At 40.3% G+C, this 24,529-nt stretch overlaps 1 protein-coding gene across 2 annotated transcripts in view; it reads left to right on the top strand.

Annotated features, from left to right (window-relative positions):
• ANKRD28 (ankyrin repeat domain 28) overlaps positions 1 to 23,757 on the top strand; it is an 80,709-nt gene extending 56,952 nt beyond the window's left edge. For both annotated transcript variants that reach the window (XM_054384987.1, XM_054384986.1), the window contains exons 15-28: positions 2,595 to 2,706; positions 3,714 to 3,740; positions 4,660 to 4,734; positions 5,927 to 6,128; positions 8,659 to 8,746; positions 9,192 to 9,309; positions 9,946 to 10,165; positions 13,379 to 13,466; positions 13,563 to 13,646; positions 14,137 to 14,282; positions 14,461 to 14,543; positions 14,684 to 14,766; positions 16,375 to 16,466; positions 22,853 to 23,757. In XM_054384987.1, the coding sequence (XP_054240962.1) occupies positions 2,595 to 2,706; positions 3,714 to 3,740; positions 4,660 to 4,734; positions 5,927 to 6,128; positions 8,659 to 8,746; positions 9,192 to 9,309; positions 9,946 to 10,165; positions 13,379 to 13,466; positions 13,563 to 13,646; positions 14,137 to 14,282; positions 14,461 to 14,543; positions 14,684 to 14,766; positions 16,375 to 16,466; positions 22,853 to 23,139 (1,705 nt within the window). In that variant the 3' untranslated portion in view covers positions 23,140 to 23,757. The remainder of the gene's footprint in view (positions 1 to 2,594; positions 2,707 to 3,713; positions 3,741 to 4,659; positions 4,735 to 5,926; positions 6,129 to 8,658; positions 8,747 to 9,191; positions 9,310 to 9,945; positions 10,166 to 13,378; positions 13,467 to 13,562; positions 13,647 to 14,136; positions 14,283 to 14,460; positions 14,544 to 14,683; positions 14,767 to 16,374; positions 16,467 to 22,852) is intronic.
• Positions 23,758 to 24,529: the final 772 nt, after the last annotated feature.

Raw genomic sequence — 24,529 nt, 5'->3', positions numbered from 1 at the left:
ATATTAGTGTAGCAAGATGATTAGTAACAGCTGGAAAACCAGTACTACTCAGCTGCTATTCAAAATGGAAATGAAGCTAAAAATAATTACTGAGTTGGAATATAAAGCCTTGGGGGGTGGGGAGGGAAGTCAGGAAATTATCTATACAGAAATTCCACAGATATTTTATAGTCTTTGTTCAGGTATTTGTTTTCTGGTTTGTTTCTATTTGGAAATGTTTCTTTTCTTCTGATCTGGAGCAAACATCAGGAAGCCTCGTTTTGAGAGACTGGAGATAGAAACAGGGTTGAAGAATGAGATAAACTGAGCAGCATCTTATGGAGAGAAAAAGCTACACTCTTGTCTGTTAAATGATTCTAACATAGAAACAGACCAACAGATGAATGGGAAATAAATTTAATTTGTGTGAACTTTTAGGAAGTCTGATTAATCTCCTTTTAAAGAGCTCTGCTGAGGACGCTTAAGTATGCAAAAGATGCAGAGTTAGTACCTTTCTTGGATGAGAAGAAATGGCAAAGATAGTTATCCCTTTTTCATTGGAAAGAATGGCTACTCAAGGATTTTTAGTGAACTTTGCTTCCTGCAGTGTATTCAGTGTATTGTGGGTTTTGTGAGCACACAAGTATAGAAAACACACAAATGTAGAAATTTGAATAGCCAAGGCCAATGATGTTTGACATTTATTAAAGAGCCATGCATGTTAATACAAAATCATTGATTAAAATTAACAAAGAAATTTAGATGATTGGACAGAAAAAAAAGTCTTGAGGACTTTTCTCAGTGGGAGAGACTGACTTGTTTTTGGATTCCCAGAAACCTCATTCCATTTCAATTCAACTACACCAAAGCACAGTTGCCATTAATGTAATACAGGCATTTGTTCACTGGGCAAATAAAACACACATCAGTTGACTAAAAATACAGATGTTCTTTTAGGTAGCTTTTTATTAGGTACATTGAACTTGTAAAGTTACTTGCATCTTCTGTTACATGTGTTATTGTTTAAAGTTGGAGATTTTTTACCTTTTCACTCCCTATCAAAGTCCTTTTCTCCTCTATGCTGGGCACAAAATGATGAAAGTGAGAGTGCACCTTGGTATTGCTCCTGTTCTTTTCAACTGTGTAATGAGATAAACTCTGAGCAATTACAAAGTACTCTTTCTTGCAGCTTTTTGCCTCTTGCCCTTGACCCAGTAAAGCTATGTGTGGAAATGTTTCCATTTCATCCCAGCTGGTACCAGATCTCATTCAGATGATGAGCTTTATACTGTTCCATCTGCTAAGTCCAGGCCCTTTCTTGAAAGAACTTAGAGAGTTCTGATGTGGCAGGGTCATGCTGTCTTCCCTCAGGAGATGACTGCTTGTGTAGGGTTTCTGCCTGTATTTTTCCAAGGTTTGAATGTTCTCCAGGGTTTTGAATGATGAGGTTTCTACCTGTAATGGCATCGATCAGAGGTCATCTTAGGATTCCTGCCTCTCAAATTTAAATCTGCCATATTCTACTGCAAGTTTTTCCACATAATATCACAGCATAGCCATATCAGGCAACTACAAATGTTAACATTTCCTTTAACTTCTTACCAAACAATTTTCTAGATCTCAATGGCAGCTGAGCTCCTCATATTGTCAGTGTATCCAACTGTCCCATTTATCACTACTGATAATGGTAACCTCTGAGGCCCTTAGATAAACTGTGCCAAGGCAGAAAGATTCCAAGCTGGATTTGACAGGATAATTTTTTTTTTTTTTGCTTCACTTGCATTTTGTTTAACTGATAAAGAAGTATTTCATAATCCCAGAGAGAAGAAGGGATAGCCATCTGCTGTAAACTTCAGGAAACCAAACAGTTTCACCAGCAAGTTCAAAGTCATGATGGTGACTTTGAAATGTTTCTGAAAATTATGAATAAATAGGATTCCTGGTTGGAGTTTTTCAGTGTGCATGCATGGATTCTCTTAAAGGCAAACAGGGAGACAGAACTGACTTTAACATATTCTTGTGTTCATCCTCCTGGCTGAATGTCTTTGACTGAAAGTATGCTGATCATGTTTTGCCTCAAATTCGTGTATCAAAAGTAAGGAATGGTAGGATGTAAGTGTGCAAACAACTGAGTGTATTTACTAAATAAGGCAATAAATTAGTGTCTGGTGTGGGAAGTGTGTATGTCTATGACTCTTGGATGCATACAGTTAAGAACTTGGCTGTTGGTTCTCTAACATATTAAGTAGAGAAGAATGTACTGATATAGAAAACCACACAAAAGTAAATAGCCATTTATATAAACAAAGGGAACTGTAATTGTTGTAGCTAGGAGGGAAATACCCATGAAATACTAGTCTTAACCAAGTCAGATAATTCAGAGGATGCATGATGTCTGCACAGAAGGATTCTTGAAAAGTTTGGAAGCTTCATGATTGAGCTGAGTGCTTGGTGTAAGGAGTTAGATGTCCTCTAGTCCTAACCAATATTATACATTAGGCCAGCAATTCCCCTTCACTCTGTTTTGTTTTACAATTGGATTGGAACAATGTATCACTTAGAATAAGTTGAAATTCAACATTTGGGTACATGGTTTCATGTGTTAATTTACTTAGGTGCCTGGAATACTTGCTAAGAAACGATGCCAACCCCGGGATCCGAGACAAACAAGGCTACAACGCCGTTCATTATTCAGCTGCCTACGGTCACCGCTTATGTCTTGAACTGGTAAGAAAACTACCAGAAATGAAAGCTGGCACAGCTGCTCCTACACAGAGTGTCTGGGGTGCAGATCTACCTCGCTTCTTCACCTGTCAACTAGGTCACTGGTGGTTTTCAGCCCCTGTGAGGATAAATATTGAAGGACTTGGTAATCTTAAAACAGAGGCAAGATGAGAAGCTAAGATGCTGGCTTGAAAAGATAATATATTCTGAGATGGAGACAGCTGGTTGAGGATCATAGAATTGTTAGGGTTGGAAGGGACCTGAAAGACCATCTAGTTCTAACCCCCCTGCCATGGGCAGGGACACCTCACACTACATCAGGCTGCTCAGAGCCACATCCAGCCTGGCCTTAAACACCTCCAGGGATGAGGCTTCTACCACCTCCCTGGGCAACCTATTCCAATGTCTCACCACTCTCATGGTGACAAAACTTCTTCCTAACATCCAATCTGAATCTACCCATTTCTAGTTTTGCTCCTTTCCCCCGAGTCCTATCACTCCCTGACACCCTAAAAAGTCCCTCCCCAGCTTTCTTGTAGCCCCCTTCAGATACTGGAAAGCCACAATGAGGTCTCCTCGGAGTCTTCCCTTTTCCAGACTGAACAGCCCCAAGTCTCTCAGTCTGTCTGGATGTGAGATATTAGTTTTGGTTTGTTTCATAACTTAGACTATAATGCTCATGGCTGTAATACAGTAGCCATAGGTTATCCCACTAAAAAGTATTAAGAAATTTCAGTAATGTCATCTGAAGGAGCAAATTACAATGTAAGGCAAACCTGTGAAGTAAGGGAGGGTGCCTTTTACAGTCATTCATCTACTTACAGTAACTAACAGCCACACAATAGATGTTTAGATAATAAAGCCACAAGTAGCTTGCAAAAATGTGTATGTTATTTGATACCCTGATTTTTTTAATCTTCTCTGTGTTCTACAACTTAGTCTTTTTATACAGATGACACTTTTGCATTCAAATGTATTCAAAGGTGAATTTTGGATGTTTTTAATTGCAGATTGCAAGCGAAACGCCCCTAGATGTTGTAAGTGTGCATTCTCATTTTTAAAGTACTTGTGTACAGCAAAGGGGAAGATGTCACTTTAAAAATACTGCTTATTTTTGAGATTCTTTCCATTCTTCAATTTCCAGATGTATTTTTTTAACTCCAATTCCAATTTAGATTTAATTGCCATTCAAAAGGTTAAAAGAGAAAATGGTGGTTTAGCCTTTTCTTTTTCCACTTTCATGTGATCATGTTATAAAACTATGATAATGAAAACTTAGTGTCCTAAATGTATTTGGTGTTCCTCAAACACTTTTTAAAATCTACTAGTGTACTAAATTAAATGTGGTAATTGTAGCAGAAATGTGTATATATATATACACAATCCCATTTAGTAATGCCTGTGCCTTTTTGTTGTTTCCTTCTTTTTTTTTTAAGATGTTCTGAAAAATCAGTCCTTACCTGCTGGCTTTTCATGTTTGTTTCTTCTGGCCTTTTCACCTATTGTAAATGCTTACCTATTTGCTTTGGGGATTTTCTTGTTGCTTTGTGTTGTGTGTGGTTTTGTTGTTTGGCTTGATTGTTGTTGGTTTGGATGGTTCTTTTTTCCTACTATTGCTGCTGTCACTTGTTCTTCTCTTTATATGCATTTCATCTCTTTCATATGGCTGCTTTTAGGAAAAATAGTAATTCTATATTAGTTTCTCATCCAAATATTGCATTGTTACCCAAAATTAAACAGTGTGGGGGGAAAGCTTGCAGTCACTGCAACTCAAACTCTCTTTAAAAGTTGAAGGAGAGTGTGAATTTCTAAGGAAACTGTAATCCTGGGTTATTTTTCCTGGTTTTCTTCCTTTATTTTTAAATCTGTGCATACTGGGATCTGTAGCAATTATTGCTGAATGTTTTTAACAGTGAGGGGGTTTTGCACTCACTCTGACTTTCTCTCTCTGCTAAGCTAATGGAAACATCAGGTACTGACATGCTGAATGATTCAGACAACAGAGCACCTATAAGTCCACTGCATTTAGCTGTAAGTATTTAATTCCTGTAGTGATGACAGCTCATCTAATTGCAAACAGTTGTTGACATTTTGGATTTTTTAAGATTAGGTCAATAACAATAATTGAAACACAAAACTATTCCTGAGTTAGCTATGCAGGGCATCTTTTGCATTTCCCTTGAAACATGGTTCATGGAGAAGCTTTGATTTGGAACCCTCTAAGTTTGTTATTATGATTTATAGTAATAGAACTTTTTAGAAGCCTTGTTCTGTAAGAAATGATGACCTTGTTTTAATCATCACCATCATTTTACCCTCATCATTCTTTAGTGTGAGAGAGATTTGCCCAGAGTAGTGTAAGGGAAAACTTGATGAAAGTCTGTACAAACACATTCAAAATGCAGAGTAACTCTCTCAATAAGTAGCTTTCATCTTTTCAGTGGACTTTGGGCCATAGTAAAACCACCTGTACTTTGTCTCATGCAGTGTGTACGTGTGTATATGTATTCAAAGTACAAAAGTAATCTTTAATGCTGAAAATAATCTTTAAAACTGGCAAGTGAAAGTAGTCTGGGGGCAGAGGTTATGTATCCATGAGTAGATGTTTAAAGTTTATTATGGAAATTAAAATTATAGTTGTAGATAATTCTTTTCATTACTAACTTTTGGCAGTTTGTCTTCACACAGAACTACAGAGTATTCCCTCTGCTTTTTTTTATCCTTGTATGTCCTTCTGTTGCATCCCCCTAAGTCCCGTCTGTTTTGCTAGTTACATGAACTGTAGGTATTTGTACTGTATTCTGTTTACTTAGAATTTTTACTGTCTTTTTTTGTTTTCACTAAAAAAGAAGGAATGTATGTTTGTACACGTTCCTCACTTGAAACAAGCTGAGGATGGTGTAACTATACCATAAAGCAATGTAATACTCGTAGTTAGATGAATTGGGGACAGACTGTGTTTTTTTGAAAGCAATTTCAGTGGCTGACTGAAAAGATAAAATGGGGGGGAAAAAAAAAAAACCAACAACCCCCAACATTCCTGCTGAAAATGGGGGGAGTGTTAAATTAATTTTGACCATTTGAACTACTTGCATGCTGCTGCAGTAGCTCTTCCATATGCTAAACCAGAACTACTGTCTGCACAGTTTCATTTGTGTAATCCTGGTAATAAAGGGCAAAACGTGAAGGGTGTGAAAACTGAAGAATTTCTTATTTTTTGTAGGCCTATCATGGCCACCATCAAGCTCTGGAAGTGCTGGTGCAGTCACTGCTGGACCTTGATGTGAGGAATAACAATGGAAGGACACCACTGGATCTGGCTGCCTTTAAGGGCCACGTGGAATGTGTAGATGTCCTCATCAATCAGGGAGCATCCATTCTGGTGAAAGATTATGTTGTGAAGAGGACCCCAATACATGCTGCAGGTATGTGCTAAGTGCTGACCCCTGAAGTTCTGCCTTTTGAAATGGATCCTCTCTTGTGTTTAGAAGTCTCCATCATTAATGTTCTGAGAAATAGTACTTAGGGATAGATGGTGATTTTTAGGGTACATAGAATCATAGAATTGTTAGGGTTGGAAGGGACCTCAAGGATCAGCCAGTTCCAACTTCCCCTGCCATGGGCAGGGACACCTCACACTAGATCAGGTTGCTCAGAGCCACATCCAGCCTGGCCTTAAAAGCCTCCAGGGCTGAGGCTTCTACCACCTCCCTGGGCAACCTGTTCCAGTGTCTCACCACCCTCATGGGGAAGAATTTCTTCCTAACATCCAATCTGAGTCTACTCATTTCTAGTTTTGCTCCATTCCCCCTAGTCCTATCACTCCCTGACACCCTAAAAAGTCCCTCCCCAGCTTTCTTGTAGCCCCCTTCAGGTACTGGAAGGCCACAATGAGGTCTCCTTGGAGCCTTCTCTTCTCCAGACTGAACAGCCCCAACTCTCTGTCTGTCTCCGTAGCAGAGGAGCTCCAGCCCCTCTGATCAACCTCATGACCTGTCTCTGGACACCTTCCAGCACATCCAGATCCCTTCTTGTAATAGGGTGTTCCAGAACTGGATGCATTACTGGGTGCTATGGTGAAAAAGTTGCAACAAACTATTTGTAGGTAGAAACCAGTATTAACCCATAAAGAATAGCAGCTGGAGTGCTGTTCCACACTGCTGTCTGGAAGGCTGCATTGACCTTGTCCATTCAACTAGCAAGGCTAGCTCTGTGGACAGGTGTCACTGACACATTCCTGTTTCTCTCCTCATCTTTCCTGCAGCCTAAACTGTAGCCCCAAATTTAGATTAGTGAATCGTGCTGCAGCCTTGGCAGTAAAATACTTCTAAAAACGACTGGAGTCTGGGAGAATTTTGTCAGTTTGAGATGAGACACCAAAACCTTGGGCTTTTGCCAAGGATTTAGATGACTCAAGTGTATTCAAAATAACAGTAGTCCTTGGCAGTATTTACTCTCTGTTTCCAAGAATTCTTCTATAAAATGAAGTCTAGTATCCATACTACATGCTTATGGGGGTTTTTTTCCCCCTTTGAAAATGGGCTGATTTAAATGCACATTTATAGTTACAGTGTTGTAGAAATGTTGCAGTCAAAGGAGCATTATGTGCAACACATTGTCATTTGAATCACTTAATTTGTTACCCATGAACACAAGCTGTATTTTTCTATTTGATCTAGCTGCTCCTAACTGGTATTAGTGTTTCTGTTAGCTACAGAAGCATGAATTGTCTCTGCTCTGATGTGGACTGAATACAGCAGCTGTATGGCAGAAATAATTTCCCCTCCAACAAGCAATCATTTTTCTTTCATGAGTTCCATTGAAATGTGATTTCTCAATTTGCCACTTCTTTCCTTTTTCCTTTTGGTCTGAACTGCTTGGTTAATTACTTCTATGCATTACATTTCCTTCCCCTCTTTCTAAATGTGATTTCAGTTATTATTTCATAACTATACACATGCTACACTTGACAGCAAAATCAGTTTATGATGGACTAGGTATGTGTTTACCTGTGCCTTAAAACAAGCAAAAACTTATGCTAAGTACTGTATTTAACTCTTCTTGTGGGTGTTTCATAAACATACATACTAATTACAGTTAATGTGTGCAACCTCATTTATGTACAATAAAACCTAAGTATCTGTTGGCAGCTGACAGTTTGACTCAATCACTTTTAATGCTATACACCTGAGTGCCTGATTGTGAACCAATTTTCTAGCATTCATAGGTTTAGTTTTTAATTTAAGTTACAGCAGTGGTAACAGTGTACAGTAGGTTCTCATGCTTAATGGGCTTTAGTCTGAACAAGTTACCATTCCTGGGGTGCATTAGGAGGAGTGTCCAGCAGATCCAGGGATGTTCTCCTCCTCCTCCTCTACTCTGCCCTGCTGAGACCTCACCTGGAATATTGCATCCAGTTTTGGACTCCCCAGTCAGGGATCTGCTGGAGAGAGTCCAATGGAGGGCTACCAGGATAATGAAGGGACTGGAGAACTGACCTGTGAGGAGAGGCTGAGAGACCTGGCTGGAGAAGAGAAGACTGAGAGGGGATTTAAGAAATGTTGCTAAATATCTGAGGGCTGGGTGACAAGAGGGAGGGGACAGGCTCTGCTCAGTTGCACCCTGGGATAGGACAAGGAGCAATGGATAGAAACTACAGCCCAGGAGGTTCCACCTCAACATGAGGAGGAACTTCTTCACTGGGAGGGTCATGGTCATGGAGCACTGGAACAGGCTCACCAAGGAGTTTGTGGAGTCTCCTCCTCTGGAGACTTTCAAGACCAATCTGGATGTGTTCCTGTGTTATCTGCACTAGATTCTATGGTCCTGCTCTGGCAGGGTGTTGGACTTGATGATCTCCAGAGGTCCCTTCCAACCCCTAACATCCTGTGAGCCTGTTTGAGCTGTGTATTCCAAGGCAATTAATATACAACTTGTGGTTTTTATGTTTTACAGCTACAAATGGTCACTCAGAATGCTTAAGGCTATTGATAGGAAATGCAGAACCACAGAATGCGGTGGACATTCAAGATGGAAATGGACAGTGAGTTTAAACAATGCAACATTGTGCTCTTCAAATCCTTTGACTTGTATTTTATTACTTTTAGAAGGGAGATGATACTTGAGCTAGGGCAAATGTGACTGTGCATTTTGCAATAAATGGAATGCTGGCATTGAAAAACGTTCAGTTGGGAGAAAACAGAACTGTATCTTTTTGCCTAGATGCCAAAAAACCACAATTCATAATTTGACGTCCCCTTGTTAAAGGGGCTGTTAATCAGGACCTCTGAACAAGGGGATGTTAAATTATTTTTCTTGAATCTAAAAAAGCAAATGTGGGTGGCATACTCATCATGAAGGTAGTGCTAGAGAAGATCATTGCTGGTGTCAATTTTACCAGCATTGTTCAGAGGGATAGTGTTGTGTTTCAGCTGAATGCTGGTATGTTGAATTTCCATGAAGGTTGCACTTTTTCCCTCTCTGCTCAGGACTCCTCTGATGCTCTCTGTTCTCAACGGGCACACCGACTGCGTTTATTCACTCCTTAACAAAGGAGCAAATGTAGATGCCAAAGATAAGTGGGGAAGGACAGCATTACACAGAGGGGTAAGAAAACATTCTTTTCCTGTCCTATCAAGTTCTATACACACTAATTTCAGATACAGCCACAGTATCTAGAGTTAAGGAATTTCTCCCTGTTCTCATCTTGCCATTCTTAGCTTTTGTATTTTTGGTTGCTTTCAAAAGGGTAGCTCTGGCCTCTTTGCTGTGTGCCCTCAGAATTATTTTAGACTTCTACAGTCTCTTTTTGTGGTTTGGGGGTTTGTTTGTTTGTTTTTTGTTTATTTTGTGGGGGGTTTCTTTGTTTGTTTGTTTTCTGTGAAGAGTTGACTGGAGAGGTCCCAGAGCACAGCTTTTTTGTTATGAGGTGGGGGTAGTGTTAATGGGAAGAAGAGAAGTGTGATGCATGCTGTATGGCAGTATTTTGGGGGCTTTTTTTCAGTAGTCTACCAGATAAGACAATTGAATGAGCCCTAGAGATTTTCAGTTCTTTTGGTGTTATTCCAAGAAGTTGTTGTCCACAATATTAGCTGTTTTTCTACCAGAATGGCCATTTCCAGGGATAAAAATAATAACTGTGCTTATTTTATTATTACTTTAAAGTGTTTTGCTTGCTTTAGTTACACACCTTGGCTTAAATACAGGAATATTTGCAAACTTGCTGTTTCCTCTCCCTGGCAGGCAGTTACCGGGCATGAGGAGTGTGTGGAAGCATTGCTTCAACATGGTGCTAAGTCCTTATTACGAGACTGTAGGGGGAGAACCCCTATACACTTGTCAGCTGCATGTGGACACATAGGTGTTCTAGGAGCCCTCCTGCAGTCAGCTACATCTGCTGAGGCAGTACCTGCAATAGCAGACAATCATGGCTACACGTCACTGCATTGGGCCTGCTATAATGGTAAGAGGCTTTACAATTAAAATGAAGTCTAAATGTGTGTGTGTGTTTGTTAATCATAGAATTGCTCTGGTTGGAAAAGACTTTGAATATCATCAAGTCCTACCATTATTTAACTCTGCCAAGTTTGATGCTAAACCATGTCCCTTAGCACCACACCTCTACATCTTTTAATCTCCTTCAGAGACAATGATTCAACCCTGTCTCTGGGAAGCCTATTCCAGTGTCAATAACACTCTCAGTGAGGAATTTTCCTCTAACACCCAATCCAAACCCTCTGGTGCAACTTCAGGCCATTTTCTCTCGACCTATCACTTGTTACTAGGGTGGAGCAACCAACCACCACTTTGCTACAACCTGCCTTCAGGTAGTTACAGAGAAGGAGAAGGTCTCCTCTCAGCCTTTTTTTCTCCAGTCTGAACAACCCCAGTCCTCTCAGCCACTCTTCATCAGACTTACTCTCCAGACACTTCACCAGTTTCACTGCTCTTCTCAGAACCTGCTCCAGCACCTCAATGTCTTTCTTGTAGTGAGGGCATCAAAAGTGAATGTGTTACTCAAGGTACAGGGGAACAACCACTTCTCTGGTCCTGCTTGTGGCACCATTCCTGGTACAGGCCAGGAAGTTGTTGGCCTTCTTGGCCACCTGGGCACACTGCTAGCTCACCTTTGCCCAGCTGTTGATTGACACTGCCAGGTCTTTGCTGGGCAGCTTTTCAACCACTCCTCCCCAAGCCTTTAGCATTGTGTGGGGCCCAAGTGCAGGACCTGGCACCTGGCCTTGTTGAATCTCGTACAGGGGGCCTCAGCCCATTGATCAGTCTGTCCAGAGCCCTTTGTAGAGCCTTCCTACCCTCAAGCAGGTCAATACTCCCTTTTGGCTTCATGTCATCTGTAAAGTTATTCACAAAGCACTCAATGCCTTCATCCAGATCATTGATAAAGATATAAAAGAGAACTGTTCCCAGTACTGAGCCTTGGAGTACACCACTAGTGGCCAGCCACCAACTGGGTTTAACTCCATTCACTACCACTCTTGGGGCCCAGCCATACAGCCAGTTTTTTACCCAGTGAAGTGCACACACATGCAAGCCATGAGCAGCCAGGAAAATGCTGTAGGAAGCAGTGTCAAAGGCTTTACTCAAGTCCAGGTAAACAGCATCCACAGCCTTTCCCTCATCACTAAGTGGGTCACCTTCTCATAGAAGGAGATCAGGTTGGTTAAGCAGGACCTGCCTTTAATAAACCCCTGCTGGCTGAGCCTGATCACCTGGTTGTCACGCACATGCTGTGTAATGGCACTCAATATGATCTGCTCCACAACCAAGTCAGACTAGCAGGCTTGTGGTTCCCCAGATCATCTTTCTGGCCCTTGTAGACTGCTGCCACATTTGCCAATCCTAATACTGAGGTAGAAGTTATTGCTGTTTATAAAAGAAACAGCAAGTCTGTCACCTTACAGTTCGTATTAGTCAATATGACAGCATGGCAGACATGGTGTATTGAAGGGGAATGCATTATTAACACATAATACATAACATGAGGTGTTTATAATACATTTTTGTTGCAAATTGCCTTCTTGGTTTTATGCCTCAAACAGTCTTTTGAGAAATTCAGCACAGTACCTGTGAATAAAAGTGTGCCACACATTCCCCAAAGAAATATAACCTCTACAGGGAGCCTTGGGTGGAATGGTTTCAGATTAAATCTGGTTTTTTAAGCTTGCTTCAAGTCAACCTTGATAGACACAAGAAGCTAAAGTATATAAAAGTGCTACAATAAGAATTTTTGTCCTCACTGAAATTTTTCTTGAGTTTGGGGGTGAAGGGAATGCTTCAAGGGGATTCATTCAGCTCCTTTGCTTAGAGATGTTGTTCAGTGTGCTCGTTTCTGACATAGCAGAATTTGAACTAGAACAGCATCTCTTCATCATATTCATAAAATTGAACTCTTACAGCCTGGCCCATTTTTAGAGTGACCACAGTGTCTAAATAAAACAGAACTTAAAAAAATATCCTTGGTTTGTAGAATGAAAATTCGACAGGACTTGTGAAAATACGAATCTTCAGGCATCAGTGAGTGCTGAATGAAGATTCTCAGCATAGACACATTGTTTTGAAGCTCAAACAGATAGTGTCAGTTGTTATCTACCAGTATAGCAGCAGGCTGTAGAATTTTGAATACATTAGTATGATAGGCTGAATGTGTTATGACCATCAGCTTGATGGTTCTTTAGGATTAGTGAAGTAGTGGAACAAAAAGAGCTCTCAGATGGCAGAGATGTTTTCACAGAATCAGAACATTAGAGGCTGCAAGGGGCCTCCAGAGGTCCAGTCCAATCCCCCTGCCAAAGCAGGATCACCCAGGAGAGTCTGCACAGGAATACATCCAGGTGGGAGACTCCACAGCCTCTCTGGGCAGCCTGTTCCAGTGCTCCGTCACCCTCACTGTAAAGAAGTTTCTCCTCATGTTGAGGTGAAATCTTCTCTGTTCAAGCTTGTACCTGTTGTTCCTTGGCTTATTATTGCACAGCATCAAAAAGAGCCTGGTCCCCTCCACTCGACACCTACCCCTCAGATATTGATAGACATTGATCAGATCCCCTCTCAGTTTTCTCTTCTCCAGACTAAACAGCCCCAGGGCTCTCAGTCTCTCTTCATAGGGGAGGTGCTCAAGTTCCCTAAGCATCTTCTAGGTTCTCTGTTGGATTCTGTCCAGCAGATCCCTGCCTCTCTTGAACTGGGGAGCCCAAAACTGGACACAGTATTGCAGGTGTGGCGTCAGCAGGGCAGAGCAGAGCAGGAGAAGAACCTCCCTAGCCCTGCTGGACACACTTTCCTTGATGCATCCCAGGATCCCATTGGGTCCCTTGGCCACAAGAGCACATTGCTGTTACGTAGACCTAAGTGGTAGATGCACAGATAAGTTTGAAATGTGTTGTAAAGAACTAAATGAAGTGTTCTGGATGTTCTTTAGACAGCATGAGATCCCTTCTAAATTTCTGAAAGTTTTCAGTGCTTTAAAAGTCAGTTTTATTTTTCAGTATCCTAACAATCTCTCAGTTCTTAAATGTAGCCCTATTAAATATTATCAGTGGTTTTGAGACTTTAAAACAAAATATTGCTAAATCTAATTTAGATACATGGGGGGTTTCTGTAATCTTTGAATAGACCTTTTCCCTGTTTTTTTAATACCTAACTTTTACATTTACTTTAGGTCATGACAGTTGTGTAGAGCTCCTCCTGGAACAGGAAGTTTTCCAGAAAATGGAAGGGAATTCTTTCAGTCCGTTGCATTGTGCTGTGTAAGGAAGTACAAAATTATTCTTCAAACATTTTCTTGCTGTGTTTAGCAAAAGCTTTATCATTCTGTAAATAACAGCCTTTTTAATTCATTATAGGATAAATGACAATGAAGGTGCTGCAGAAATGTTAATTGATACACTAGGTGCTGGTATTGTAAATTCAACAGATTCAAAAGGAAGGTAAGAGTGTTAATGCAGAGTGGAAGAATGTTTATAATGCAACAGTTTATCTATCTACAGTAATTTGGGGGTTGTATTTGCCAAAGCTAATTCCCCCTTCCCTCTGTTTTCAATTTTTGATTTTTTTTTTACTACTATTATTATTCTTTGCTAGAAATTTAGACTTTGAAAAATCTGATTCAGTCAACCTGAATTGGCTTTATTAAATAGGCAGTTCTGAGCATGTTTTAAATTGCATCCCTTTGTGGATAATATTTTGTACCTCTTTTATTTTTTTCTGAATCCCGTTTTCTCTCTGTCACAAACTGCATAGAGGGAATTACTTGAAACTTTCTGAAAGCAGAGTCACAAGTCCAGCAATACTGGTTTCAAAGGATCAGCAAGAGGGACTGCTCAGACTTGTATCTGCAGGGTCACAGTTAGGAAGCCTCTTTGAATACAGTACAAAGCACAGCTGAACGTGGCCATATTGTCTTTTGATCTGTTGCAGAACTCCTCTTCATGCAGCAGCTTTTACAGATCATGTTGAGTGTCTACAGCTTCTGCTCAGTCACAATGCTCAAGTAAATGCTGTAGATTCTTCTGGGAAAACACCTTTAATGATGGCTGCAGAAAATGGACAGACAAATACAGTTGGTAAAGAGAAAGCTTTATATATTTCTGCTTGTTAATCTTACTATGGGTAGAGTTGCCTTAGAGTTTAATGTTCTTGGAGATGTATTTTGTCAAAATGATGTCTTCACTTTGCACAAATGTAAGCCATTAAGACTTTAAGGAATATGCTTTTAGTTAATACAGATCTTTATTTCCCCAGAGGTGCTGGTTAGCAGTGCTAAAGCTGATCTGACTTTGCAAGACAGTTCTAAGAACACAGCACTCCATTTGGCTTGCAGCAAGGTGTGTGCATAGTCTGACTTCCCAGTGCTGAGCTTTATGTTATCAAGCACTGTTTGCAAATACTAACTTGTTACTTTGAAAGGCATTCAAAGCAGTTTTTGAAGAGTATTTGTTACATGACGTGTTTGTTTTATACTTAGGGTCATGAAACTAGTGCCTTGTTAATACTGGAGAAGATTACAGACAGAAACCTCATCAATGCCACCAATGCAGCCTTGCAAACGTAGGTATCAGCAGTGACTGTGTTTTACAGATGAGTTTTGGTGTGGGTCCTGCTCATGAAGAGGAATCTTTCAGATTTGTTTTCAAAATTGATTGAAGTTTAATTGCTTAATAGGTATCAAGAGTTGATCTGACTTGAAGTATTGTTGGGGTTTTTTTTGCTCATACTTAAAATTCTTATTTTAGCTGAGTGAAAGGGATGATAAATAAATCTTACATTATGTGATCAGGGAATCCAGTGTGGAATTACTGCAATCCACTGAGATCACCTCTAAACCAATACTAGGGAAGGGTTTTCAGGTTGGCCTGTTAAAATTACTCTCCTGCGTTTTTTTTTTTTTTCCCCTTTAAGGAATGTGGTATAGACAATGTTTAACACTTGATATGAGGTTGAGTTATGTCCATTTAGGGAAAAAAAAAAAAAAACAGAACACCAAAACTTACAAGCAACTCACATCAATTTCTAGCCTTACATCCTTCCTGGAATCTGTCAAGTTGAAATCCCAACACTTCTTCCAACTATTCTTAGAGATCTGCTTGAACCATAAGGAGCAGGTTGCCCAGGGAGGTGGTAGAAGCCTCAACCCTGGAGGTTTTTAAGGCCAGGCTGGATGTGGCTTGAGAAACCTGATCTAGTGTGAGGTGTCCCTGCCCATGGCAAAGGGTTTGGAACTAGGTGATCCTTGAGGTCCCTTCCAACCCTAACAATTCTATGATTCTAAGGAGTTAAGATAATAAAAAATTTTTCCTCTTCTCTTGCTGCTCACTATGGTGCACCTCAGGCAGCATGAAATAATTAAAAAGCAGGAAAGGGCAAACTGATTGCTTCATTTCTGGCTTGAAGCAGGAATGTCTTGAGAGAAGGAAAGCAAAATGGGAACAGAAATGGGAATAGGAATGGGAAAGTATGCTACCACAGGCTCATGTAATTCTACCCACATGGCTTGGCCCATATTGTGATCAAGAGATGTCATGCAGAAAAATAGGTTCATACTCACACCTCCATAAACCAGTTGCGAAGAACTGTTGCATTGGGAAAAGATGACACTAGAAGATTTGAGGTAAACCTACACTTTTCTTGATAGGTGAAGTCACTGCAAAACACAGCTGTAGTTAATAGCTGGAGCTTTTGAAATAAAAATAAATCTGCTTTTCTTGTTTCATGCTTTATACAGTAAGCTATTGTTTTTCTTCTCTAGTCACAATGGGATATAGTGGCTTCTCACAGGCAGACGGACGGAGTGCTTCTACGTTTGTCATGGTGGTGTCAGGCCAACAGTTGGACTCAATGATCTTTTGCAACTGAAATAATGCTGTGATTGTTATCTCCTATAAGCATGTAAATGCAATAATATCTGACTACCATTCTGCTCTTGGTGGTATAGTGATCACCGCCAGGGCATGGTGCCATAAAAATGAAAGTGCACAATAGTTACTGTACAGTTTCTTTGCAGGGAGAGATTTGCTGTTCTCATTTTAATTATTACATCTGCAATATTTATAACATGTAATTGTACGTACTTCAATGATCATTTAACTAGATGCAAGCTACCTATCTTACTCAACATCTTGTTCTGAGGTTTATATAAGGGTTTGCTTGTCTTCACAGACCTCTGCATGTTGCTGCTCGGAATGGACTAACGGTTGTAGTTCAAGAGCTTTTAGGGAAGGGAGCAAGTGTCCTTGCTGTAGATGAAAATGGTAAGGAAAGTTTAACTTTGCTTCCCTATCAGTAACTGTTTTTAAACTCAGCTCACCCTAAAGCAATGTCTTTGGGAATTTCCTATGAGCCTTGCAGTAGATTCCCCAATAAAAAAAACTGTGTTGGTGTTCAGCAAAGCAGCAGAACTGTAAGGAGAGTGAAAATTCAGAACAGTTCAGGTCACAACATAGGACTGTTCGGTTTACATTTGTAGATTTATAATGTATATCCCTCTAAATAGACTAGCTTTGGCATACATTAAAAAGGTCATAAAAACCATAAATGCTCAAAGTAAAATACAACTCCCAGCTGTTAAGAAGCTGCGTTGAGTTGCCATTCCTTTTGTCACGGTAAGTATCCTGGTGTTAGTGTTGAAGAGCAAGTACAAATTACAGATCTCATTTACTGGTCTCAAGCTTCTGGCTCTTTAGTGGGTTTTGACACATTGGAGTAAGAAAAAGTAACTGCATCACCACAGAGAATAAGTCCTCTACCTTGTACAAACAAAAGAGAATTAGATCTACTGGCTTCTCACATATTTTCATGTGAGACATCTGTGGTCCTCTGAAGCTGTGCTTTGCAAAACACAAGAGCTCCTGCTCTTAGTCCATGGTCTAGTGTTTCTTAAGTGAAAGCAGGAGCTGGGAGGTGGGGCTTGCTGTTTGGTTTTTGGTTGTTTATTCTTTCCAGAAGGGATGTGCCTAATTAATAGTTCCAAATATATTTCCAGTTTGGAAAGTTTTTCCTGCCTTAATGTTTACTGTGACGCTCTCTGTATGTTTCTCAAATGACACTGCTTAAAGTGACATACGTGGGTGATTCAAAGATCATTCCTTGCCTAAAACAGGGGGCAGGGGTAACTGCTTAAGGAAACTCCCTAAAATTACAAGCTTGGAAAACATATCTTTTGGATTTCTGTTTCTCATCACAAGTATGCTACCTGGAGGTGTTCGGGTTTGATGGGCTTTTCATGTGCAGCTAGCCACTCCCTTGTTAGTGTGGCTCTTGGACATAACAGAGAAAAACATCTGTGTTGAATTCACAGGTCTCTGGCAGCCTAAATGCAGCATGATAAAACTTCTTTTTAATTCTGCTCAAGTTTCAATTTTAAAGCAGCTCTGAGTGCAGCCTAATCTTGTTCCTCACTGTGGTTCTTTTCTTTCTAATAGCAGTTACTTTGGTTATTAAATGCTAAGCAATCTTAAGAATATTCATAATGAAGTCTATTTCTGTTGGGTGAATCTACCAGCTTGAAGTACAGTATGTGCAAAGTAATAAATACTTTGAGTTGTGAGAGAGCAAGAGAAACTTTTCACAGGATTCATCAATCTATTTCACCTGTAAATTTTCTTAGCTCTTTTAGGAGTATTAGTCTGTCAGCAGGCTTGCTAAACCTCTTTTACAAGTCCTCTTGATTTCCATAGTCTACCTTTTACATTAAATGGAAAAACTGGCAGTAGTGATAGCCAGGTTCTGCTTTAGGTCTGCTTCTCTTTGATTTTAGCATTTACTGGTAGAGTCTAAGTATTTCTAAAGGGGAAAAAAAGAATACTTCTAATAAATATAATAATAATATGTTTTATTTTATTTCTAATGAAATAAAAATATAGGAGAAACTTTGCTTTTGTTTTTATTAGCAAGGCTTACAAGGCTATGATTTTGTGGGAAGAAAGCTAACTGTTTAGCCAAGCAGGCTGAAGAATTGGGCAGTGTAGTATTTTGCATCACAATACTGGCATCCTCCTACTTTAGCAGAGCTCATGAGTATAGTCATCTGCCATGCAAGCTTGGCATTCCCACTAGAATTAGATGAAATTGGTGGTAAAGTTAGAAATTTACAGGAAGTTTGTCTTCAGATGTAGACCATGTAACCATCAGAGCCTCAGCTGGTATGGAGTGGTGATCTCCTTTGTGTCTTTCAAGTTGTACCTTTCTATAAAGGCTGCACTGACTCTTTTTTACAATCAGTCTCTACTTGTATCTGTATAAAACTGCTTACTAGTCCTCTGCTGCTATATCTGGGCTCTACAGCAAATCATGAGCTTTGGAAAAAAAAAAATTGCTCCAATTCTTAGCATGTCATTTTATAAATAATTTCTATTTTAAATTCTAGTTTTGAAGTTACACTGCTTTTGTTACAGAGCATGCCTTCATGTGGTGAGGTTACTGTTAGAACTAACATTCTGGGGGGGAAAAGGTTAATCCTCTTAGTTCTCAAAAGATTAAATGCAACTGAAACAGCAAATTACCTGTCTAGGAGACTTCCCAAACGAAGTCCTGCTGAGGGTTCACTCTGAGTTCTGCATCAGTTCCCCTCAAATCTTTCTGTGTTTTTTCCCATGTTTCCATACTTGTCTTGATGAAACTTTGCCATCAGTCTTGCCTACAAAAATTCTGATTAATTTTACATTATTTATGCAAGTTTACCTGTCTTAAATTTACTTTTTCTTTCATTTGACACCAGCTGAAGTTTATTTTTGGTTACTCAACCAATTTAAAAAGTAAGGGTTGGGCTTGGTTTTTTACCCCCACTATTTAACCGACCTAGGCTAGCTGAATTTCACAGTGCTGGCTGTCATATTTGTCACATACACATTCCCTGGAGATATTCAAGGTGAGGCTCAACGAGGCCCTGGGCAGCCTGATCTAGTTGGGGATGTCCCTGCTGACTGCAGGGAGCTCAGACTGGATGACTTTTGGAGGTCCCTTCTGGCCCAGACCATTCTATGGTTACTGTGCACCACAGTAGTGAGAGGAGGCATTCTCCTTCAAACTTCCTTTTTTTAAAAAAAAAAAAAAAAATAAAAAAGAGAGGAGAAAGGGGGAAAAAATTAAATTGTCTAGTTCTTTTCCAAGCCATCCTTTACTCACATTCTAATTTATTTCGGAGACTTCCAGGTTTCTCTTGTAAATGCTTATGAGATGACTCATGCCTCAGATGACTTTCTTCTCTTTCCCAAGAGTAAGAATTCATTCAGTTAAGAACTGTCTTTGCACTGACCACATGAATAACCCTCTGATTTTCCTGTAGTCTGCTTCACAGAAACTTTCAAGCCCCAGATGAGAGAGCAGTGCTGCATGTGGGCAGGGGGAGCCCTGGTCTTAAGTCTGTGCCCACTAGTTGGGCTCTTTCCTCTTGTGTGAGGAAGCTGTTTCACTTACCTCCTGTTGTCCTGTCTATAAATGGAGACAGTGATTTATGTCCTTTTTTTTTTTTTTTTCCCATGAAAGCTTGCAGAAATATAAGTACAGGTTATAGCTTTAAGCTGGAGAAGAGCAGATTTAGATTGGATGTTAGGAACAAGCTCTTTACTATGAGGGTGTTGGAACAGGTTGCCCAGGGAGGTGGTTGAGGACTCTCCCCTGGAGATATTCAAGGTGAGGCTCGACAAGGCCCTGGGCAACCTGATCTAGTTGGGGACGTCCCTGCTGACTGCAGGGAGGTCAGACTGGATGAGCTTTGGAGGTCCCTTCTGGCCTGGCCCATTCTATGATTGTGTTCTATGATTCTGTGAAACCTTGTATGAGAACTCAGAGTATTTCAGTGGGGTTAATATGCTTACCAACAGCTAATTAAAATAACCTTTAAAGTATTTATACCTATCGCTACCATGGCATGAGTAGTGATGGTTTGCAGTTGTTTAAGGGACATAAAAATATAATTTGTTCTTCTAATTTTAAAATAATACAGACAAAAAAAATAAAAATCCAGTGGTAGAGGATACAGATGTCAGTCTTTTCTGGTGCAAGTAGTTCACATTCCTGTGTCCATGGCAAAGAACAAAACTGCTATTTTATTCCTAGCTATGAAAGCCAGAAGCTTAAGATCTACAATGAAGTATTTGTATAAATACTGTTTTTAGAGAACTTTTAAAAGAAGCAAGTGATCTCTTTAATCTTTATGTTGGCCTTTAATGTTTTATGATGAACTGGGACACTCAAAAGGTAGATGGTGACTGCTCGTTTTTTCTTCTTTTGAGCTTTTTTCACATCATGTTAGTGAAAGAAATGGTGTTGAGTATGCCCAGCTTGAATAAACTTACTTTATGTCATCTTGCCTTCATACAATCTCCAGCAACTGTAGACATTAAGTTGTGTGCGTTCGAGTATCAATGCTGAGCCTTCTGTTCTGCCTGACGTGCCTGAAATGCAGACTTCATCCAAGCCTAGCAAGCTCTGGCTCGTGCTTCTGAACACTCTCAAAATGTATCTCTTCTGCAGACTGTCACTGTTAACTCTGAGGTGTTTAAGTGCTGTGGTACCTTACTAACAATGCCACCACCTGCTGCGCTTCTGCACGGCCCTCTCGCATGGTCAGCTGCTGCGTTTTGTGCTTGAATTATCTGTTTCCTTGGATTGTATGCTCCTTTGGGCAGGGACTTATTGTGTTCCAGGCATCAAGCACAAGGTCTGTTCTGAGCAAATAATAGTTCAACTGCAAGATTGTCTGTCACCCTCCTCCCCCTGCCCCCATGCTTGCTGTTTTCGTAATTTCTAGCTCCAGTTATTTTCTGTGATGTGCCTACTTGTTTAAAACTGTGCAGTTGTACAACATGGTAACCGCTCCTGAGCCTTACACCTGACCTGGATCTATTTCTACAAGATAGATGATTCCTTAGCAGGTGAAACACTAGCTGGTAGAACAAGTATGGCCTCGTTTCCATGCCTCCCTAAGGTCTAGGGAGCCTTCTAGTATTTAAAATTACTTGTGTGCTTTTCACCTGGACATTGTACAGCTTGAAGTTGTTGGGTAGGACTAGTGCAGGACTTCGGAGTTCCAACTGTACCTGAACATGAGGCTTCCTGTTCAGCTTATCATAGGTATCTCTATTGCAGGCACAAAGAGATCCTGTGGAGGTGCTGCTAGGTGACCTGGACCTGAGTAGAAGGAACTTCCTTTGTTCTTGGCAGCAGACTTAGCTGTTATCTGTGGTTGTACTTGTGTGACTGCCCTGCTTCTAGAGCTGCTGTTGTCACTACCCATTGCAGTGGCTCAGTATGGTAGACACACCCTGAGGACCTGTGCCAAAACTTAGCCTCGGGTGCCTTGCTGAATGATTAAGGCTAAAGCCCAGGACAGGAGCAATGTGCAGACCTTCACTGAAGAGAATTTGAAGCATTTCCAGTACATAGGGAGGGGGCAAGCTGCAAAAGGAGAAATGTTGGAGGATTATTAGAGCCACAGTTAGCCAGAAGAGGTTTTACAGCTGTATGACCCTGACTGCAAATCAGGGTCTGACCTGACTGACCTCCTGCAATATTGGAGTTAACCACAGTAGTATTGCCCAGCAGAAGGAGCTTGGCCAGGCCAGGTGGGCAACTGAGAGGTGTAGTTTTTCTCTGCAGTCTTAGCCTGCTGATCTAGCTGGTGTTCCCTCAAACTTCTATGGATTTCTTAATTGATAACCCTCAAATAAAAGTTAGACAATAGCTTTATAGTTGATATTGTATGTATATTGTAACAAATTACAGATTGATTGAAATTGTGTACTCTGCCTTTTCAATTCACTGCTCCTGAGGCTGTAGCAAGCTTCTTACTGAGACAGGGCAGTCCTACAGATAGGCTGAGGGACCTGGGGCTTTTTAGTCTGGAAAAGAGAAGACTGAGAGGGGATTTAATCAATGTTGCTCAATATCTGAGGGCTGAATGTCAGGAGGGAGGGGACAGGCTCTGCTCAGTTGCACCCTGGGATAGGACAAGGAGCAATGGATGTAAACTACAGCACAGGAGGTTCCACCTCAACACGAGGAACTTCTTCACTGTAAGGGTCACAGAGCACTGGAGGAGGCTCCCCAGAGAGGTTGTGGAGGCTCCTCTGGAGACTTTCCAGGCCTGTCTGGATGTGTTCCTGTGTGACCTGAGCTAGACTGTATGGTCCTGCTCTGGACTTGATGATCTATTTGGGTCCCTTCCATCCCCTGACATCCTGTGTGATCCTGTGAAGTGTCTGTGATGAACAGCTTTGGGATGAAGAAATACTGAACATGTTGAGCTGTAGTTTCTGCAGTGGCTCTCTAGTGAATGCCTTCATGCATCACTGGTGGCTGCCATTAGTTGTCTCTTCACAGCCAGGTGACTTCCTCACCTGATTTTCAAATCCAGGCTTTTCTCTCTGGCCTAGAGTGTCTGGACTGCGCTTAACAAAACAATTCCATCTCGGTTCCAAAGCTCACTAACTTCTGGGTGGTTGGGGGGGGGGGTTTGCAACCAAAAGTTAACAAAATTCTCTTGGCTAACACATTGAATCTGTTTGGGGGTTTTAAACGGTGCAGAACTAAGTGACATGAAATACTTTTGCAGCTGAAAGATTATATGCTCTTGGAGAAAGGTTTGCAATCTCTTTCATTTCTAAAGGAAGGTTTTGGTGTTCTCTTGCCTTTCCAGGTTACACACCAGCTCTGGCCTGCGCACCCAATAAGGACGTGGCTGATTGCCTAGCTCTCATTCTGGCCACCATGATGCCTGTCTCAGCGAGCAGCACATTACCTTCCCTGACATTCAATGCCATTAATCATTACACCAACACCTCAAAAACTGTCACCTTTGACTCCTTGCCAATTATGAGGAGTGACCATAGCTCTTACTGTACTTTCAACAACATTGGCAGGGAAGGTGGCTACCCATACACGGAAGAAGACGAACTCAATGACTCCGATTCTGAGACCTATTAGAAGCTCCATTTTGTAGGTCTGGAGTTGAACCCATGTGCTATCATAAAGGTATCAGTGTTTGAATACAAAAAGAGGACAAGAGATCTTGGAGAAGATTTTTTTTTATTATTATTTTATTGTGCTTGCATATAAAAAGAAAAGAATCTGTGAGACTCTAGGAGGATTTTTAAGAGCATATTTTGCAGAAGAAGCAGAAATTCTCGAATAAGTACTTGGAATCCACAGCAAAAAAAAAAAAGAATGTCAAAACTCTTTTATTTAACTGTATTCTACCATTCTGTTGCTGGTGCCAGGAGTAATTTCTGCAGACTGGGGGCACCCTACTTGATGTAAACGAACACCACTGTTGTACAACACGAAGGATGCTAGACTGAAACCTTTACCAATAAAACTAAGAACCATTTTGAAGGCAATAAATGAGTTTGGTACAAGTAGGCATTGTTTGTGCTGCAAATTGCCAAAGGACCAAATAACTTAAAAGATTTTTTTTTTTTTAATTAAATACCTTTTTTTTGTGAAAACTGGAATAGGTCATTTGAGAAGTTGTTTCAACCAAACCTTAATTACTTCTGGAAGAGAAGCTTAGATTTGAGTTGAAATGTTGATTTTTTTTTTTATGGGGGTTTGAAATGTTTGATTTTTATTTCTTTTAATCCTCTGAAAGCCTTCTGACACTCTAAAATGTACCACGACAGAAAGCAGATGTACTTGGAAGTTTTGTTTTTCTTTTTCTTTTTTTTTTTTTTTTTTTAGGTGAAATGCAAATGAAGTCATACTTTTATAATACTGAGATTAAACCAGCTAACAAGGTGAAGTCAGGGTGAAAAATGTACAGTGTAATAAACAAGGGAAAAGGGGTGGGAGTTGTGGAAGGGAAGGAATAATTGTTGCACAGGTTTAGATTCCTTTTCTTTTAAACTTTTGGGGTTTGGATTGAGGGTTTTGTTTTTGTTTTTTTTTTAATTTAAAAATACACTATGAAACTGCATAAAAACAAATCAAAATGTCTTCATAACCCTGTTGTGACTTGAGAGTTCTTTCCAATAATTTGTCCATTTCCTTCCATCATAAATTTAGGTATGTAAGATGAAAAGTTGTATATCCCCATCACTGATTTTTTTTTGGCTTTTTTAAAATTCCTGGAGTTACAGGGGGGGTGGGGGTGGAAGGGAGGAAGTGAATTTAAAAGTCTCTTTCCCTATTAGAGAAAAAAAATGTCCAGTGTTGGTGTGTGGGGAAAAGCTGTGTTATCTTTGTCGTGCTCCATTTAGAAACCCAACAGCGGGAACAGGTCCCTGTAATGTAGTTCAGGCTTGCCCAAATGACTTGATTTTATTTTACTTTTTTTTTTTTTTTAATTTATAACAGACTACTGTGGGGTTTTAGAATG

The sequence above is a fragment of the Indicator indicator genome, chromosome 11, assembly GCF_027791375.1.
Source record: "Indicator indicator isolate 239-I01 chromosome 11, UM_Iind_1.1, whole genome shotgun sequence".
Classification (NCBI taxonomy): Eukaryota; Metazoa; Chordata; class Aves; order Piciformes; family Indicatoridae; genus Indicator; species Indicator indicator.
The sequence above is the reverse complement of the archived record's forward strand: the minus strand, read 5'-3'. Positions and strand labels throughout refer to the sequence as shown.